The sequence below is a fragment of the Macaca mulatta genome, chromosome 3, assembly GCF_049350105.2.
Source record: "Macaca mulatta isolate MMU2019108-1 chromosome 3, T2T-MMU8v2.0, whole genome shotgun sequence".
In the NCBI taxonomy this organism is placed as follows: Eukaryota; Metazoa; Chordata; class Mammalia; order Primates; family Cercopithecidae; genus Macaca; species Macaca mulatta.
In genome coordinates, this window is record NC_133408.1 from 126,125,393 (window position 1) to 126,144,868 (window position 19,476).

At 36.1% G+C, this 19,476-nt stretch overlaps 2 protein-coding genes across 13 annotated transcripts in view; one reads left to right on the plus strand and one right to left on the minus strand.

Moving 5' to 3' along the window:
• The window catches only part of VPS50 (VPS50 subunit of EARP/GARPII complex), a 220,315-nt gene that overhangs the window by 119,653 nt on the left and 81,186 nt on the right, over positions 1-19,476 (minus strand). Inside the window, exon 1 of one of the 2 annotated variants that reach the window (XM_077998060.1) lies at positions 13,071-13,213. The exons of the other annotated variant lie outside the window; for it this stretch is intronic. The gene's annotated coding sequence lies outside the window, so the exon portion shown is untranslated. Of the gene's footprint in view, positions 1-13,070; positions 13,214-19,476 lie in introns of those variants that run through there. 2 annotated transcript variants of the gene reach the window in all.
• HEPACAM2 (HEPACAM family member 2) overlaps positions 4,609-19,476 on the plus strand; it is a 42,187-nt gene continuing 27,319 nt past the window's right edge. For 2 of the 11 annotated variants that reach the window (XM_077998062.1, XM_077998066.1), the window contains exons 1-3: positions 4,609-4,789; positions 11,744-12,094; positions 15,501-15,785. In XM_077998062.1, coding sequence (XP_077854188.1) covers positions 4,711-4,789; positions 11,744-12,094; positions 15,501-15,785 — 715 coding nt within the window. In that variant the 5' untranslated portion in view covers positions 4,609-4,710. Of the gene's footprint in view, positions 4,790-11,605; positions 12,095-15,500; positions 15,786-19,476 lie in introns of those variants that run through there. The other 9 variants (XM_077998069.1, XM_077998070.1, XR_013415922.1 and 6 more) reach the window with 7 other exon arrangements.

The following is a 19,476-nucleotide window of genomic DNA, read 5'->3' on the forward strand; positions in this document are numbered from 1 at the left end:
TTTGATTCTGCCCGGTTCTCCACTCCAACAGAAACACCTTGTGCATTCTTTTTTTTTTTTTTTTTAATTATACTTTAAGTTCTAGGGTACATGTGCATAACGTGCAGGTTTGTTACATATGTATACTTGTGCCATGTTGCTGTGCTGCACCCATCAACTCATCAGCACCCATCAACTCGTCATTTACATCAGGTATAACTCCCAATGCAATCCCTCCCCCCTCCCCCCTCCCCATGATAGGCCCCACCTTGTGCATTCTTGTATCACTGCATTCAGCAATTCCTTTGAAATTATGTTTGCCTATATGCTTCTCTGACTTCGTTATTTCTAACCCCTTAAAGAAATTCTGGTCACATTTAGGGCAAGTCTAGTTTAGTTTATTCTTTACCTTCTCTAATCTTAGTTGTCAGACTGTTATTTGTATGTGAAAATCTTCAATATTTAGAAGTCCCTGAAAGCATCAAAAGAAACAAAAACTGCCAGCCATATTAGCATATAAAAATAAAACCCAAGTCAATAAACATTTCTTGATTATTGAGCTCAAGGCAACACTATAGTAAGCACTTTAGATTGATAATGTATGATTGTGGTCACAAGGAGTTCACAATTTAGTTTAAAAGCGTATCTGAGGGGTGATCCGAGTTCAGTAGTTCTCAAACCTGACTGTTCAGATTCACCTGAGGTGTGTGCTGTTATTATTGTTATTTTATTTGGGGATGTTTGTGTGTTTAAAATCTTCTGTGATTCTTAAAAGCAGTCCAGCTCTAGCATGTCAAATCCATGCTGTAAAGATGAGAAAACGTATCTATATAAGGGTTCAAGGCCACATATTTCATGAGAGCTTGATCTAGGACTAGAACCCAGATTCAACCCCAGAATTTTCTCCCTCACACACTCAGATACACAAAGTTAAAGATGATCCCCCAAAAAAGTTTTTTTTTAATCTAATGTGTGTATTTCTATTGGCCAAATTCAGAAAAAATGAGTGTTATCCCTATCTATTTGACACCGAAAAAGCAAGAAAGTATTAAAACTTTGTTTTACTCCAAAACTCTACATTTTATTTTATTTCCTATAAACTGAAGAAATGGATAAAGATGGTTACAGTCTTCTAAAAGTTTGAAGGCTGTAACTATAATATTGAAAGTTTGTAAAGCAAGTCAGCACTGGTGTCTAAGTAAACTATATTTCCAAATTCAGCATACCTTAACACTATATGAAATAATTGAACCTTACATTATTCATTTCTACCTGTCTACGCTCAAAAAACAAAAAACTTGGCATCCTAAAAAACACTTTGTAAAAGGTTTGGCATGCTATTTCCTTTCCAATTTTCAAAAAGGTATTTATTTGTAAGATTTATTCAGGATTTTCATATTTACCTGAGAGCTGTTGTTAGTGATAGGCGAGTGCAAAGTAATGGAAAGTTTAGATGGTCTGCCAACAAATCTTGAGGGAAGGTTTGCTGGATACCAATTCCTTGGTAGAGAAGTGCTAACCCCATTTTTGCATACTGGAACATCAGAGCCGAGAGTTAAGTAAATTGATCTGATTCAGGGCAATAGGATTAGTAGTAAAGTAGGATAAGAGCATATTTCTAATGGCCCAAACAGGAGGAATATCTGGAAGCTTAAATAAAAGCTGAGATCCTGGTTTGATTAGAAAGATAAAGTTACTTACCACTGCACAAATACCAAAGCAGTGGAGAGATGCAGCCCCTCCAAGATGATATGACTACATTTCTTGAGCAGGCCATAACAGAAAACAGATCACTTGTCAAAGGTAAAGTAGTGACCTAAAGAGGTGCCCAGGAAGAAAGACAGTACTGCATAGTATTTAGCAGCCATATAAGATAGATAAAGGCTTCCGTGAGGTAGCTTTGTGGACTTTACAGAAGTGAACACTAGCACAGGCATAGGCATATGTGATAGCCTCCTCTGGCAGCTAACTCTCCCTGTAAACTGGAGAGAATCTACTAATTACAACAATAAGAAACATTTTCTCTCCCCAGTTCTTATTCCCCACTGTTCTACATCTACATTGACCTTGGCATTTCACCACCTCTCCTTCTTAATTGTTTCTGCCACTGCAAAACATGCACATGCTTGCTACTTGTGATTAAAAATGTGGATGTTTGAAATTTATGCAGCAGACATTTACTGTATGAAGTATTACCAGTCTACAATTTAAATAAACTAGACTGTAAACTGTGTAGTGTGATTTGAGAGGTAATAAAAAGCCCTGCCTCCAACACACACACACACACACACACACACACACACCTGCACAGGTGTATATGTGTCCATATCCCATTGCAAATGCATGTGTGCGCGCACACACACAAACACACACACGCACACTCTATCCCAGTGGCTCCTTGCATTGCTTGCAGTTTAATCACCATGAATATAGATTGCTTTAGGTTAATCAGCCTTCTCATTTTAAATGCAAATATAACTAAGATTGGTAAACAGTAACACTACAAGACCTTTTTTCCTGACTGGAATGATACAGCAGAACTTCCCAGTGGGTTACATGTGTGATGTGAGATATGGATGGTAGGAAAATCTTATAATTATAAAACACTTCAAACGATTTTTAAGACTCATGTAAAAATTAACAACAGTTGAAGTTAAGCTTGAGCACTCTTTTTCTCACTTCCTATATAAACATGTTGAAATCAGAAGCGACTCCAGCAGGTATGAGTTTATATCTACAGTTTACCACTAGAGGGCGCTTTGTCATGATTATCCCAGTAGCCCTTTCCCTAGATGTGCCGTATATTTCAATGTGTGCCATGAAATAAAAAGATTACAAGTAAGCTTCATATTGGCATTTATTTGTTAATGTAGCATCTACTATCACCTTATGTCATGAAAGAGAGAATATTTTCAAATACAACAAAGAAAATCTCAGAATAAAAAACTCCTTTATATTGAGTATGTTTAACACTAAGGAAAAATCACAGTACCTTGTCTTTATTTCTCTTTTTGCCAAGGACCCAACAAACTTTGTTATAATCCAGCACTAGATTTAAAAACACTGGAAAGAGCTAATTTAATAAAGGCAATTGGAGATTAATATCAATCTAAAAGATGTTGGGGGAGCCTATGTGATATCTGTAGAACTTCCCTATTACTTTCCAGATTGTATTTTGTGCAATCCAATATTCAAATTTATTTGTATATCTTACACATCAACTGAGAATCATAAGACAGGGACCAAGGAGCACTTAGAGTTTTGTTTTCTGGAGGAGCAACTTAACAAAAATACTAGTTAAGCATTATGCTACGTGCCCAAGATCCATGAATGAATAAGATTATTCTCTGTATTCTAGAGCTCAGAGGGAAAATAAACATCCAATAAAATAAATTAAGATTAAGGAGATAAGTGCTGCAATAGATGTATGTACCAGATTTAGAGATAGCACAGAGCAAGTCGTGGCATTGTTATTTTGCAGGGAGGTGGTGGAAGTGTGAGGAGCTCTTGCCATTTTTCTGAAGCATGGAGGGATCTGAAAGTGACTGATCTCTGAAGAGGACTTAGTTTTCCCAATAGTCACTTATTTTCTTGGCTTATAGAAGTCCTTCTAGAAGAGTTCAGAGCCTTAATGCAAAGAGGGTTTCCAAACTTGCATTCCAAAATTACTATCATTCCTTTTGCACTTTAATTATGCTTGAGATATATTCTTCCTTCCCCTCTTGTCATTGAACTTCTTCAGTGGGCCTTTACTGTTAAAACTGATGTATGCAAGGAATTTTACTTGATTTGATGATTTGATGCAGATTTGGATATATAATTAACATTTTATATAGCAAAGCTAGAACCAGAGCCTTCTTACAAATAGGGGTTAACTAATAACTTCGTAAATTAAGCAGACATGCTCAGACTATCTGCTGCCATGACAATGAAGAGACCAGGTTGAGAAACTGTAACGTGGACATTACAGTAGAGGTAAGATCTTTTCTAGATCATTGGTTCACTTCCTCTATGCATCTGCTGTGAGAATGTTGCCTCAGACACTATCTCTTGACGTGGGCTTTTCATTATAATTATGCATGGTCCATGCCTCAGCCCCACTCGGAAACACACCTGTGATTTGCTTTTAAAACTAAGATGAATTCAAAGATTCAATGAAATCAGTCACTGTAATAGGAAACACTGCATAGAAAAAATATGTTTTGAATATATGGTGGAACTCTCTTTTGATTCGTCGGTAGAATTTTTACATGTTGGTGACTTCACGAAGATTTATGACTGTTTAGCAGATACATGAGCTACTTCTATTTTCTTATTTTTTTTTAATTTTTAAATAATAATGGCATAGTTTTGCATGATAGAAAACCAGCTTTTGTTTTTAAGGAAATCTCACAATATTCTTTCATTATGAAAACATGCCATTTTTCAGTAAAGTCACTTAAAAGGATGTTTTCCTTCATGTGATTTTTAATAACTAAGTATAATTTATGAAATATATAGACAATTACTGGTAGTTGCTAAGAAACTCTTCTGAAAGCCATAAGCCTGTATTCTTGCAAAGCACATAACAGGTGTTCCCACTCCCTGTGTCCTTTGTATACACATTCATTCTGTATTCAAATCACAGAAGCAAGAGGCAAGATAGGGTCTGTTACCTCATTGCTAATTTCCCTAGCAAATAAACCAGCAGCTGCTGGTCCAAGTTACCACCGAGAACAGGTCACTGCATGCATGGGACAGGATGCTTTCATGGAGCCCTTCGGTGACACACTTGGGGTCTTTCAGTGCAAACTATACCTCCTTCTTTTTGGTAAGGCCCTGCGTGAATTGTTTTAGCTGTTTCTTAGGTTTTTTTTTTTTTCTTTTTCTTTTTTTAAGTGTGAACATAAGGTAAATATTTGCTTTAGGCTGTAGATGCATTCAGATAATTGAAGAGCAGGTCAGAACCTTTTAACAATAATACACTGTTTTCAGCAAAGAAGCAGGAGCATTTAAGATAAAAGAGTTTCAATAAATAGATTGTTATTGTTTTCTTGGAACAACAACTATTGTCATAGCACCCATTAAGAGAATTAAGATATTTTTAAAATGTAATGATTTTTTTCTTTTTAGAGTATACATATCGGTTCAATAGTCTGATGTATTTGTTTCAGCAAATATTCTAATAGGCCATGAAATTGTGACCACTTAGAGTGAAACTCCAAATAATTTATGAAAATTGTTTTCTTTTTAATTAAAGATATTGTTGCAAACTGTTTACTGCTTCATTTTATCTGTTTCATCTTATGAAATATGGAAGAAGATCAGATTCCAAACTAACAAGAAAATTTCCTACACAAAAGGGAGAATGTGTTTGAAAAGACTGTTACTCCAAAATGCCTTTAGCTTTTCTCTTTGCCCAATGGCTAGTCCTATTAAAAATTTTTTTCTGTACCTTAATATTTTCCCTCATTCTCCTCTTTATCCTTAAAGTTTAAAGGAGTCTCTTTCCAACATTCTGAATGCTTGTCTGTCAACATTGTTTTCACCAGATGTTCTCTTTTCCATTCTTCCTATTTATCAGTTTTAAAAGTCAAATCAATTTCTTGTTTTGTTTATATTCAACAGATAGGAGTTCAAAAAAGGCTACATTTTTAAAAATTTAAGAACAGCTTAGCAAACTAAGCAATTTAACTTTTAGGCTTCTTCAGTTATTTAGAGCCTTACTTTCACTCCTATATTTTGTTAAAGTTTGCATTGTAAATGTTATTATTCAAATTCATACCTAATGTTGTACCTATCTCACACATTTGAAATGTACAGTTTGTAAATTTTTTTAAGCCTTTGAGTTTCCCAGAGTTGTGATTGTTCCAGTTATTACAGTATTTATGTTATCAAATTTAAGCCTATAATAGAATTTTGTTTGCTAAAATTTTTGAAAAAGTAAATAATTACTATAACTGTCTCTATCTTTGTGCATTTTTCTTGCCTTTGAAGGTATCCTGGGTCATCGTCCCACTTATTTTTATTTTTAAAACAGTAGGACTGCTATCATTTTATAAGTGTTGTTTTTGAAGCTGGTGTTGAGAAGAACTTCGAGACAATTTAGTTAAGGAATTCAACTAACATAAAACAAATGTACATTAGGAAAATAGCATGTTCATAAATAGCTAAAGCAGTTTTTATACCTTAGGACCTTCTCTCTCCTGCAAATTTGCTTTTCTCCATAGGTAGTGTGTTGTAAAGACCACAGGTGACTTGGCAATCTTTTTGCTCTTAGGAATATTGAATTTTTGTTTGTTTCTTCTTTTTAAAAAATTTTTAAAAATTTGAAGCCTAAAATATACAGTTTGTGCAGTTTATTCAAAATACATCATAATTTCTATTTTCTCTAAAGATGCAAGATTTTATTTTCAGTCAACAATACTTGTGTTATGCTTGTTAATACCACGCATGATAACAGGGAAGTAAATGCCAGCTATTTTGAGCTACAGCAGAGTTCACTTTGTGAAATCTGATGTTTATATTCAATACAATGAAACCGGTCTAGGGAGTCCTTTGTTGCTGGAATATAGATAAATTCTACAGTAGGACTTCAAGTGTACCTTAACACTGGACACTTTTTTATAGTGCTATTGTTATACAATGTAAGAGGGTCCGTAAAAGGAGGGATTATTGCTGCAATTTTGTATGTCAGATTGTGGTTAGTATTGTAAATGTTTCTCCAGATTTGTGTAATGCCTTATATGCAAAAAGTCAAGATTTTTTAAACAGAACTATAATTTATAAGAGTTTTTGTTTCTTATACCCTGAAAGTAATAGTGAATGTAATAATAAAATTGACTCTAAATTTCCATTTAAGTCCAAATATTTGGAATATTAAAAATAAATTTAAATTTCATCAATTTTTATGTTGTTTATTATTTTTGTTTTTGTATTTTTTCAAATAAAGTAGAGATGGGGTCTGGCCGTGTTGCCCAAGCTGGTCTTAAACTCCTGGGTTCAAGCAATCTGCCACCTCAGTCTCCCAAAGTGCTCGGATTACAGACATGAGCCACCACAATCGGCCTTTTTATATTATTTATTTTCTTGAAGTTTATCTGTTCATGCAGAGGTTGATTTTCTAAAATCAATAGTTTTAGTCCTTTGGGTTTTCTCATACAACTAGAAAAGAGCACTTGAAAATTTCTCAAAATGAAGCTAAGTTTTCTAACATTAGTAAACCACTGTGTTTGACAGCATGAATTCATCACATCTGTAGCGGGTAACACAACGATGGCAAGAGAGTATGTGTTCCTAGAATGTGGAGGAAGCATTCAATTATCTATTTATTCCCAAATTTCACTACAAGCAAAGATTGTATCATATTGATAGGTTCATGTCTTTCCTGCAAAATGAAGAGATTTTACGTAACTGAGATAAGATACTGTATAAAGAAAATTTCATTCCCTGCTGACATTCTTATAACTTGCTACCTATAATTTATCTGATAAAAAATTGTATAGGCAATCTCTAAGCAAATAGTTACTGTAACAGCTGTGCTATTTCTCACTGTCATACAAACATTTGAAAAAGCATACATATTTGAAAAAAACTTTTCATTTAATAAGAAAGCACTGAACCTATTCAGAGATACTGATGGCAATATATTATTTAAGGTATTGTTACATGATGCAGTCTAAAATAGCCCCCAAAACTAATTTTTCCCCCTAAATAATGATCATAAATGCTATATAAAATGTCTTCTACTAATGTAGTTTTATTTTTCTCAGAGCTTCAATATTTGTATTGTATTTAATATTTCATAAAATAAAATTTTCCTCCCATAATTTTAGTCATGGACTCTCTAACCAATCTTTTCATATGTAAGATTCAACATTCTGGGTCAAGATCCAAAAGTCATCAACATTTCTATTCTAGCGATATTGTCACCCCATAGTCATATAGTGCCTCCCAACCATTTCCAGAGTATTAAATACATCTCAGTCAATCTTTTCAAATATAACTACAAAGGAAGTTGATTACAAAAAAAGCAGAGAAGGACTTTGGCAATGGCTTTACCAAATGACAAGCACAAATTGGTCAGAGTCCATTCAGACCTTCTCAGCCTAGTGGTGGTTTCTAGGCTGTGTTGTGAAATGTCCTCAGTGAACCAGTATATCCATGACAAAACTGCTCCCTATTAGCAGTGGTACAGCTTTTTCCAGTGCATTCCCAAGGCAATTATACGGACTTCCATCATTCCCCTTGATTTCTTTGGAAAAAAACACAGAATTGCTGTTTTATTAAAGGATTTCCAAGTATTGACGACTTAGTAAATGGACCAAAAACTGAGACTCAATTCTTCAAAATTCGTTAGGCCCTCTCTCAATTTGGATCCTGTCAAAACCCTCTGGGCCTTTCACCTTCAAATATAGGTAGCTGCTACCCTTGGAAAAGCACCTCAGGATGTCAAGAACATAAAATTAAGAGAGTTGAGAAAGGCCTTACACCTTATCCAGTATTACCTCCTATGCACATATGAGAAAACTGAGTCTGAGAATTAAAATGACTTATTTAAGGTCACATAACTGACCAATCACCATTTTACCCCAAGTATGTGTCCTTTACTAGGACTTCATATTTCAGTAGATCTTTAACTTTATTAAAAAACAAACACAGTAATCTTCAAGTTAAGAAAATAGGTGCTTGAAAATCATTATTTTAGGGCTATTTGCAAGTGGCGGACATAGAACATGGGAGTCCAAGATCAGTAGTGAGCCATGAAACCCTTGTAAATATTTTCATATTTACCCAAGTGTAAAAAAAATAAAAAATAAAAAAAGGAGGGAACAACACAATCAGTGAAAGTTCCAATTTACATATCTTAAGTTAGTAATAACAGGTACTAAACCTATTTTTTTAAACTGTTGCTTACCAGGAACTTGTCAGGAACCGCCTATCTTCAATTTCAATGAAAGGCATATAAATGCATTTTGTTTTGTGCAGAAAACAGATAGACAAAGAGGAATCTTTTCCTGTGCTGATCTCCCATCCAAATGCCAAATGTCTTACTAAATCTATGACTTTAATAGTTTCACCACCACTGTCAGCCTCTACTTCACATATCATAGACATCAGTAATTTTGAGACATAGATTTACTCTCCCATCCTTCTTTCTCTCTCCTACTGTTTCGTTGTGAAAACCACTGCTTCCTTTCTGCAATCCACTTTATCTCCTCTTTAGAATTCCCAGCACCCAGTTTTCTCTTCTTCTAATCACTTAAATTAGGAAAAATTCCAGATTTAATAGTCTTACACTTGGCAGAAAAGAATACAGAAGGGAATTCTCATCTATGTAACTCCTTTGTTATGGACTAATCACCAAAGTGTGCAAGTAGGTCCATTATCAGAAGAAAAAAAATCTTAGAAGTTAATCACAAAAACACACAGAGGCAAAGGAGACAATAAGACATGTCTTTATGTTTCTCTTACAGTTATCTGCTTTTCAGTCCATACGGTAAGTTTCAGTTGAGAGTCTAGGAGTCTCTTCTCCCTCTAACCAACTATCTTCCTCTTTGGTGTTTTCTCCTCTTGGATTCTTTGCTCTAACTTCGCGCCAACCCCAGAGTTTCACTCTCTACTAATAGCTAGCGAAAGGCCCAAACTGTGGGAATCTTTGCTCCTACCTCCACTCTAGGAAGGAATGAGATAAATTTACTGTTGGTAGAACTGGATTCCTCATAGGAGCAGGCCTACGTCTTTGAGTTTTTCCAAGAAAAAAAATCACAAAAGGCAAACAGACCTTTTTAATATTTAATATTTTTAATATTTATTTTAATACCTTTCCCTTTTTAATATTGATGACCTTTCATGACATGACTTGGATGAAGCTTAAACACTCCCTTTCTAGTAGAATGAAATGAAAAAAATGTAGAAAAAAATGAAAAAGGGGAAGCGATCAAAGAGGATAAACATTTTGCATTTGAGAAATTTAAAATTGTAAAGTACTTATATTTATATCTAATTTCCATCTCTTCTCACCCGCTTAAGGATTTTATTCCACTTTCACCCTTCTCTATTCTGACTCATCAACATTTCCCTTTCCAGTGGAACATTCCCAGTAGCAGAAAACTCTCTTGATTTCATTTTTGATCTTTCTCCAGCCTCTGCCCCATCTCTCTGCTCCTCTTCACAGCAAAACTCCCCAAAAAGTGTTGTCTATACTCATTGTCTATAGTTTCTTTTCTGTTGTCTATTTTTTCTCTCATTATTCAAAATATTCCACATTTAAATTTCTCTCACTCTCTACTATGTCAAATGTTCCTATGTTGTGGGTATCATATTGCCCCTTTTAATATGAGGATTTTGAAGCAAAGAGCTTCCAGCAACATGGTAACCCGAGCTAAGGAAGACTCTCTTCCCCCCGCAAATATATAGAAATGCTAAATAACATAAAATAATATATCATGGCTTAAAGTAAGATGAGGAAATCTCCAGTTGCCAGAAACTGGGAAGAAACCTGAAGATACAGCGGTGAATGCATAGGCCCCAAAATCCCCAGCACTGCCCAGAGCTCTCCACTGGGCAGAGCTCCATGCCCCAGGGCCCTCCAGGTCCCTTATTCTCTCTTAAATTCTCATTAACCAGGATTTCACAACTTTGCCTCTTGGATGTCTAATGGGCATCTCAAAATGAACATGCCCAAAACTGAATCCTCGTCTTCCCCACAAAAAACTATTCTCCCCACAATCTTCCCTATGATTAATTTATTTACTGCAATTCCTTTCTTCCAGTTGGTCCAAGTCAAGAAGCTTGGCATCCTCTTTGTTTCTGACACCCTCAAAGTGTCAGCAAATCCTTTTGTCACAATCAGTCTTTTTCCAAGACGTCTTTTATTAACACCCTAGTCTCCAGCACAGTTGTCTCTGGCCTATTACATTGCAGTCATCTCCTAAGTGTTCTCCCTGTTCCTGCTCTAGCTCTATTCCAGTGTATTCTCACAGCAGCTAAACTAGGTCTAATAAAACATAAGAAAAATCACAGCCCTTTTCTGTTCATGAAACTCCTATTGCATCCCCATCTTAGAGTAAAATTGCCAGAGTTTTTCCCATGATCCTAAGGTCCTGCCAGTCTGTCACAGCCACCTCACTGACCTCATATCTTATCATGCTCCTCCTCCTCCACTGTGCTCCATCTGTACCTGCCTCTTGCTGTTTCTCAAATACACCAACCAGATGCCTGTTCTGGGTGGAAATAACTGGTCATGACTGACAATGGTTTAATACCACTCTCCTTGGGATATTTGCGTTTGGCAAGCATTTGGCTAAAGGGAAGAACTTCCAATAATGGAATATTCAGTCATTTCAGACAGCTTTGAGGGAAAATGTTAGGAGGAAATAGCCCCTAGTATTTCTCAAATCACATGGTTAGATTATGATATGCTATGGCAGACATTAATATAGTCATAATTCCAAATGTTTTAATGGTTTCATTGGACTTTAGAAGTAGTAAACTTTCTTAGTTCTCCTTTTCCCATTATTCTGTAGCAATCATAGAAAATAACTTCTGCTTTTCCTTTTTATCTTGTGCAATCAGCACAGTCTTTGGGTGGAGTTTTTAAAGTGCAGAAAGTTTCAGAGACAAATATTTACCTCTATATGTAACCCGTACTAGAATAGTCAGTACCTAGAAGCCACTCTTCTTTGAAAAGGATTATCACCTGATCAGGTTCTCTCTGCAGTTGCCCCTTTAGAGTGTGAAATGTGGCTCAAGTTCTTCACAACTTTCCTTTCCTTTGCAACAGGTGCTTGCTCGGGGCTGAAAGTGACAGTGCCATCACACACTGTCCATGGCATCAGAGGTCAGGCCCTCTACCTACCCGTCCACTATGGCTTCCACACTCCAGCATCAGACATCCAGATCATATGGCTATTTGAGAGACCCCACACGATGCCCAAATACTTACTGGGCTCTGTGAATAAGTCTGTGGTTCCTGACTTGGAATACCAACACAAGTTCACCATGATGCCACCCAATGCCTCTCTGCTTATCAACCCACTGCAGTTCTCTGATGAAGGCAATTACATCGTGAAGGTCAACATTCAGGGAAATGGAACTCTATCCTCCAGTCAGAAGATACAAGTCACGGTTGATGGTGAGTCCCCTGTGAGTGTATGTGGGTAGCAGTCTAGTATGGTAGTTAGCAAAGGCTCAGGAGACTAAATACCTCGGCTTTAGATCCTGGCTTCACAACTTTGCACAAATCAATTAATCCTCAAAGCCTCAATGTCTCATGGCACTAATGACATTATCTACCTCACAAGGCTTTCTGAAGATTAAATAAGACATGCATGTAAGAGATATACCTAGTGCCTAGCAATGGGTAATCAAGCACTACATATAACTTATTGTTTGTTTGCCTGGGAACTATCAAGTATAGTGTTGCTAATTTGATGAGATGGAGAAAAATCTTATTTTCTCAACAATAGACTATACCCTGGGAAGAGCCCTATTTTTGTCATGAAGATTTTTGTTTCAGTACACTGTTTGGAAGAGGATGAGACTTGTGCAGGAATGATACTTAGGGACAATGGACATGCCTGAAAATGTCCTCTGAGGGACAGTGGGGTCAGCTAACTTTCAGACACTTGTTTTCCTTATTGAAGTAAGTGACATACGCAAAATATACTGTGCCCAAAGCCCAACTTCTGATTTTTTTCTCTCTACACCTGTTTATTTATAACAGTATTCCCCATTTTAATAAATACGAATTCCATTCTATCAATTACTCCAGCCAAAACCTTGCAGTCACTGTTGACCTCTTTTTCTCACATCCCACATCCAGTCCACAGGAAAGCCTATTGGCTTTACCTTGAAAATATAGACAAAATCCAACCACTTACCACCCCCCAGTACTGCCCCACTCAATACCACAATCAGCCATGGCCTGAACTATCCTAATAGCTTTGCCACCTACTCTCCCTGCTTCTATTCCTGCCTCCTTCAGCTTAAAATCCTCCCATTGCTTCTATCTCACTCAGAGTATAAGTCAAAGTATTAACAATTTGCAATTCCCCACATACCCAGTGCCTATCTGACCCCATTTTCCTATCTGTATCCCCCTCACTCACTTGGTTCTGGTCATGCTGGCCTCCATGCTCTTTCTGGAACAGGCCAAAACACACTCATTCCTCAGGGCCTTTGTACTTGCTGTTTGCTCTACCTAGACAGCTTTTCTCCAAGATACTAGCATGCTCCTCTCCTTTCCTTTAGGTCTCAGCTCAAATGTCACTTTGTCTGTGAATTCTTTACTGACCACACTATATAAAACATAATCTTACTTCCCCAAACACACACACACACACACTCCGAGAAAAAAGAGAGAGAGACAGAGAGAAAGAGAGAGAGAGAGAGAGAGAGTCACTCTCTTTCTCCAATTCTGCTTCTCTCTCTTTCATAGCATTTATTACTACCTGGGCATATTATAGATTTTTATTTGTTTATTGTTTCTCTTCCCCACCTAGAATATGAGGTCCCTGGGAGCAGGGACTTTGTATTATTTGCTGCTTTGTCCTCAGTGCTTAAAACCTTTGCTGATCGCTAGTAGATTCAGCAACTATCTGTGGAGTAAATGAGTGGCCACAGAGGAGACCGGGGAGACTTCAGGGGAGTAAAGATGCAGAAGGTAAAAGCAAATGCCTATAGAGCAATTGTGGGGAAAAAGACAAGAGAGATCTAAAGGGAATTTCCATGAAGATTTCCTATATGGTGTCCTGTCTCCCTCCTAATACAATATCCTTTCTTGTTAATTAGTAGTAAAGTTAAATCTGCTTAGGAAAATGCAACCAAAAACTTAGTAAAGCCTCAATAGGGTTTTAGGGCCTGTGCCAAAATTCTTCTCAGAAGAAAAACTTCTTCATCTGAGTTATACTGTTTTAAGCAAAGGTATGATCACAATACCAGTGACTATTCTAATGATTGGTTCTTCTCATACAAGACTGTTGATATGTTACCTATTTATCTCATACCACTTACAGTTCCACACACAGGTGCATTTGAAATAAAAGATTTTTCTGCATATTAAATGTACACAATTTGTTTTTCTTTTTAAATCATAATATCATGAACATAAAGCTTTTCCCAATCTTTTGTTCTTGCCAGGGAAGATGAAGGATTAAATTAAATAGATGAGCCAGTTGATTACACCCTCCTTGAAAAGTGCTAGAGGCTTCAGAACTACTCAGTTCCCCTATAAGTTACCTTTCGACCTCCTTTCCCTTTCACTTTCTTCTATCTTCTCTGGGATGGAGAATTGGTCAGTTTGTTCTCTAATGCACATTTTCTAGTGTACAAAAATATAAGCACAAGTCAAAATAAATCTACCTGAGGAAGATGCATCGACCCTAATTAAAAGCTTGACAGGAAATTGAAGTCTAAACATTGGACACAATCATCTCTCACTTATGTATCATCCTACTCTCTCTGTGTCCTGTAGTCATACATAAAAGGGGATTACTAAATACACCCCGCTCCAAAATGCAGAAGAGAAACATTACCAGATGTGAAGCCCTCTTCATTTTGCCACTGACTGCTGTGTAACTCTGGGCAAGCCACTGTTTTTATCAATTAAGTCAAGAACTTCAATGATTAAAGAAAATTGCCAAAAATGGTTGCAGATTCTTATATAATTCTACCATGATTATATAATCCATCAACTTTACAGTTAAAATTCAGAGAGAAAATATTTACTCATTTTTGGAAATTTACTTTGACAAATATTAAGAGCCTACTGTGTGGCAGATGATGAACTAAGACTATTTTCCTATGACTTGACTTTCCAACAGGAATTTCTATTGGATTTGTATTTTTTTCTCTAATTTGATAAAAGCCCAAGAATATATTTTATCCTATTTTCAGACTGAGTCAGTGTTGAAATGCAGGCTCTAATTTGTTAAAGTGACTAACATAATGTTACAACACAAATGCAAAGCAATTAAAGTTTATAATTGCTTCATGACATACATAGAAAGAATAATTGTACATATGTGATTCGCTAAAACTATCCCTCAGTTTCCCAAAAGTATAGTATATATTAGCTGTATATTTTGCAGATGATAGAAATTTGAGTTCACCACATCTATCCCAACCAGCTGCTATTGGGACATTAGGACAAGTCAATAGAGGGGAATAGCCATATAAATTTTGCCTGGGAAAGTGTACCTTTATGGTGTTGGTGAAAGCACAATGAACAGGAAATAAGAAAGCTGGCATTCCATTCTTAGCCACCTATAAAGTAAAGGGCTTCATTAGATCATCCTTGAAAAGTAAGTTCTGGAATTTGATTATCTCTGACTATAAAGGATATTCTCATATTTTGACATTTTGCATTTTCCCTGGCTTTTTATTCTCTTCTCTTCTTTAGTTATTACCTGAGCTGTCTACATTTACAATGTAAAATGCTGGAATAATTTCTCCAGGACTTCATATTGGAAAGACCTCATAAGGTTTTATTATAATTCAATGAGAAGAAAAAATCATTGCTATCTCTCTTAATATTGCAGATCCTGTCACAAAGCCAGTGGTGCAGATTCATCCTCCCTCTGGGTCCGTGGAGTATGTGGGGAACATGACCCTGACATGCCAGGTGGAAGGGGGCACTCGGCTAGTTTACCAATGGCTAAAAAATGGGAGACCTGCCCACACCAGCTCTACCTACTCCTTTTCTCCCCAAAACAATACCCTTCATATTGCTCCAGTGACCAAGGAAGACATTGGGAATTACAGCTGCCTGGTGAGGAACCCTGTCAGTGAAATGGAAAGTGATATCATTATGCCCATCATATATTGTAAGTTTATTTTTTTTTAACTCATGAGTTTTTTGTTGTTGTTGTTTTCTGAGAATATCTCCCAGGATAGTCACAGAGAATATAAGTACCAGATGTCATTTGGCTTTTACCTTTATTGTAGTTCAGTAGTTCTAATCATAGCTCCTAGGCACTGTCTTGTATGAAACATGTCTACTAGCACAACCCTATTTCTTAAAGATCAAGTTGAAATACTGGCCAGGGGCCATTCAGGTTGTATTTCGTGATTCAGTCCATTGTGTGACCTCATTCCCAGTGGAATGCAAGAATCTCAATTTCAAGTACCCAGAACAATGCAGAGGCTGCAATGAAGAAACTGAAAAATACCTTGAGAAGAACTTTTTTCCTCTCCAAATATTACCATTCCTGAATTTAACATACTTTATTTTTCTCTAGTAAAATATTTTCTTTACATCAATCATTTCTTCTAGCTCTTTATCTGTATGTCTTTCCATCCCTACCTGCCTATCTTTAAACTCTAGCCATAGATTTAAATGAAAAAGTCCTGTGGAAAATTGCTTAAGCAATTACAGGCACATGCAAATATCATTTTTGAAATATACTTTTGTTTTGCTATACAGTTCATATTAATCTGGAAAAATGAAAATAAGATCTTTCTTTCAACATGTGCAAGTCTATGCACCAATCTCATTATTATCACAGAATATGCTGTGATACATAGTGTGGAAAATATAAAAATGGGAAGGAAAACCATAATCAAACCTGCAAATGTTAAACATTATGCTTTAGGCTCCTAAGACTTCTTTCCTTCACGATGTTAGTTAAAAGAATGAGAATACCCCAATTTGAGTAAGTTCACACTTCACAGAATCTGTCATTTGCTGACAGATTGAACTCTCTTCTTTACATTATTTTAAACATTATGTATGAAAAATCTCACAGAGAAACATCTATCACATGCAAAGAGTAATGACAGATAATAGAACATTTAGAAAATTTACAAATGTGGGTTCCATTTACACATTGTAAAGATGAATTATCTACATGGCTTAAGAAAGATTTTGACTCTTGTTAATTGCTAATTGTGAACATTGCATTACTAATTTTTGTCTTCACTATTTTTACATTCAAATGCAGAATCCTTCACTTGGTCAACATCTTATCTTATTGATACTCATTCATTCACTTATTTATTCATTTATGGACTCATTCCTTTATAGATTATTTGATTTTAAAAATCAAACATCAGGTTCTTATTTGTGCTAAACAGTTACTACCTACCATACAATATGTACAAACACAACTCAGACCCATTAATTTAATAATTTTTCTTGCTGTCACTATTTTGGCCCTGTTTTTGTTTTGGTTGGTTGGTTTTGTTGCTTTTGAGTAACAAAAATTAAATAAAATGTATACTGTAATCTGAAGATTGGTTGTATATCCTATCTGTTGATGTGGCATCCAGATGTTTACAATCTTTATCATTCCCTGCAAGCTGGGAATATGTGCCTTGGTTGGTGTTATTCACACTTCTCTTTCTTCATCTGGTTACCTTCTTCTTCCTTCACGACATTATCCTTTCCAGAAAGGTTTGCCTGCCTCCACTTGTCTCACCACCTCAGTGTCACTAATAGGTTCATTGTGCTCCTTCAGCATCCTAGGCACTCTCATTCCTGGTCCTCTCTGCATTCTATTTTCCCTGACTCTCATGAACACCACAAACCCAAACCAGAGTTCTGCATTCTTCATCTTTGTATCCATAGGGCAATAGCTGACAGAGATTAAGAAATCAATAAAGTTTCTTGAACTGGACTAAAATGGAACAGATTATCTTTCTTCATATCCCTTTTAGATTCCAGTGTTACTTGACGATGCTGTAAAAAGGCTAAATTCCCATTATAAGATGACAGCTTCTTCATTATAGTGCTTTGGCACTTTTTTCCCTGACCTTTAGCAAAATCAACTATTCTGTTTTCTAAAGGCACTGTTTCCATGAAGGGTTTTTTCATGAAAGTAGGAACTAATTTTTATTTTGGCAGAAAAAGTATAACAAAATCTATTAAGACTGACTATATACTTATGAGGTTGTGATGTCATAATCTGGTATTGGCCCTGGTGGACTACAATGTCAAACCAATAACTCAGACAAGTATCTACTTGCAGTTCATGATACGCCTTCAAGCTCCAGTTGTAAATAATAACCCAGTAACCACTGCATTTTGTGTGCAACATATGGCAATGCTGCAGTGGAGAGCTCTAAGTGATAAAAATTAAAGGGAAAATAAAAGGTCATTCACAGTAAATACTTACCATCTGTTCCCAAACAGGGCGGCAAACAGCATCATGATGTAAATTTAGGTACTGTTCCCACACAGTCATAAATTGTTAAAGAGAACAGATGATATGTGATTTTACAAGTCATTTAGTAAACAGCCATCCCCAAGGCAAAGGGTTCATTTCTATTGGGAGCTCTCTGCCAAAGGCAAGAAAGTAAACCATAATCCAAAGTCAAAATGGAATTATCTTTCTGCTTTCATCTTCAGTATCAGAGGTCACTCTAGTTGAATCACTCCAAATATCTCCAATTGGATGGCCCATTCACTTGAATAAGGTACTAGGCTGCCCCTCCAAGTAGAGGGATAGTCAGCCTGGAGTTCTAATGATAAAGGAAATAACATCATAGTAGAGTCAGAAGAAAGTAGATTGTAAGCAACATGTAGAGTATGAGATGTAGTTAGATTTGTGTGCATGTGTGATAAAGAGAGAGAGAAAAAGATGCATTAAAGAAGGACTTGAAAATCATCCATGAAATGTGGATATTTGTTCTCTGAGCAATAAAATTACAAATGACTTTCTTTACATCTTTGTGCTTCTCTGAATTTTAGGATTTTCTGCAAAAAAAAAAAAAAACCATGCATTTCTTAAGTAAATAGATAAACTATGTTACCTTTTAAGAAACATATCAGAAGCAAGGAACTGAAATGCTTCAAAGTGTTAGGTTCAAGAGTTGGAAGAGGTGTTGAGGTGGGGGCAAGGAAGTTTGAGGGATTTGAGGCTGCTTCTGAAGAGTCAGATATAGCACATAAATAAAACAGACAGAAGAGAAAAAATTACGCCAATCATGAAACTCACTAAATGAGGAAGTAACAAAATCAAAATAAACATGATTAAGGAAGATAAGCTAAGATAATCAGATTACTTTCTTTAAAGGTATTTTTATTTTAAACCAGAATGATCTTATTAAATTAGATAATTGACCTTATTTACCAGCCTTAGCTCTAAATGAGTATGGGCTTCCTCTACAAATTAAACCCACCCTCTGAAATTGAAATTGAAGAATTACTGCTTGTGAGAATACTCCATTATGCGGCAGGGTCCTAAGGCAACTCCAAATGAGGAGTTCCCCAAAAAGTTTTGAGTAATATCAGCATGCTTGAAAAGGAGTAACACTCATTTTTGTGTTTATTAAATTACTAGACAATTTGTTTTCATAGCCCCATTCTCTATACCCCAAAAACCAGGGGGAAGATGAAGACCTAAATTGAGTGGCTGTGTTTTTGTGACCACATTTTTCTTCTTTATCAAGTCTGCCTCGCTCTACTCTTAGACCCTCAGACTTTAGTTTTTGTACATAGACTCAGGTCTCTTGCTCTTCCAAACTATAGTAAATTCCTCCTGCTGGTTTCCTTCAATGTGAACCATAACCGTGCCC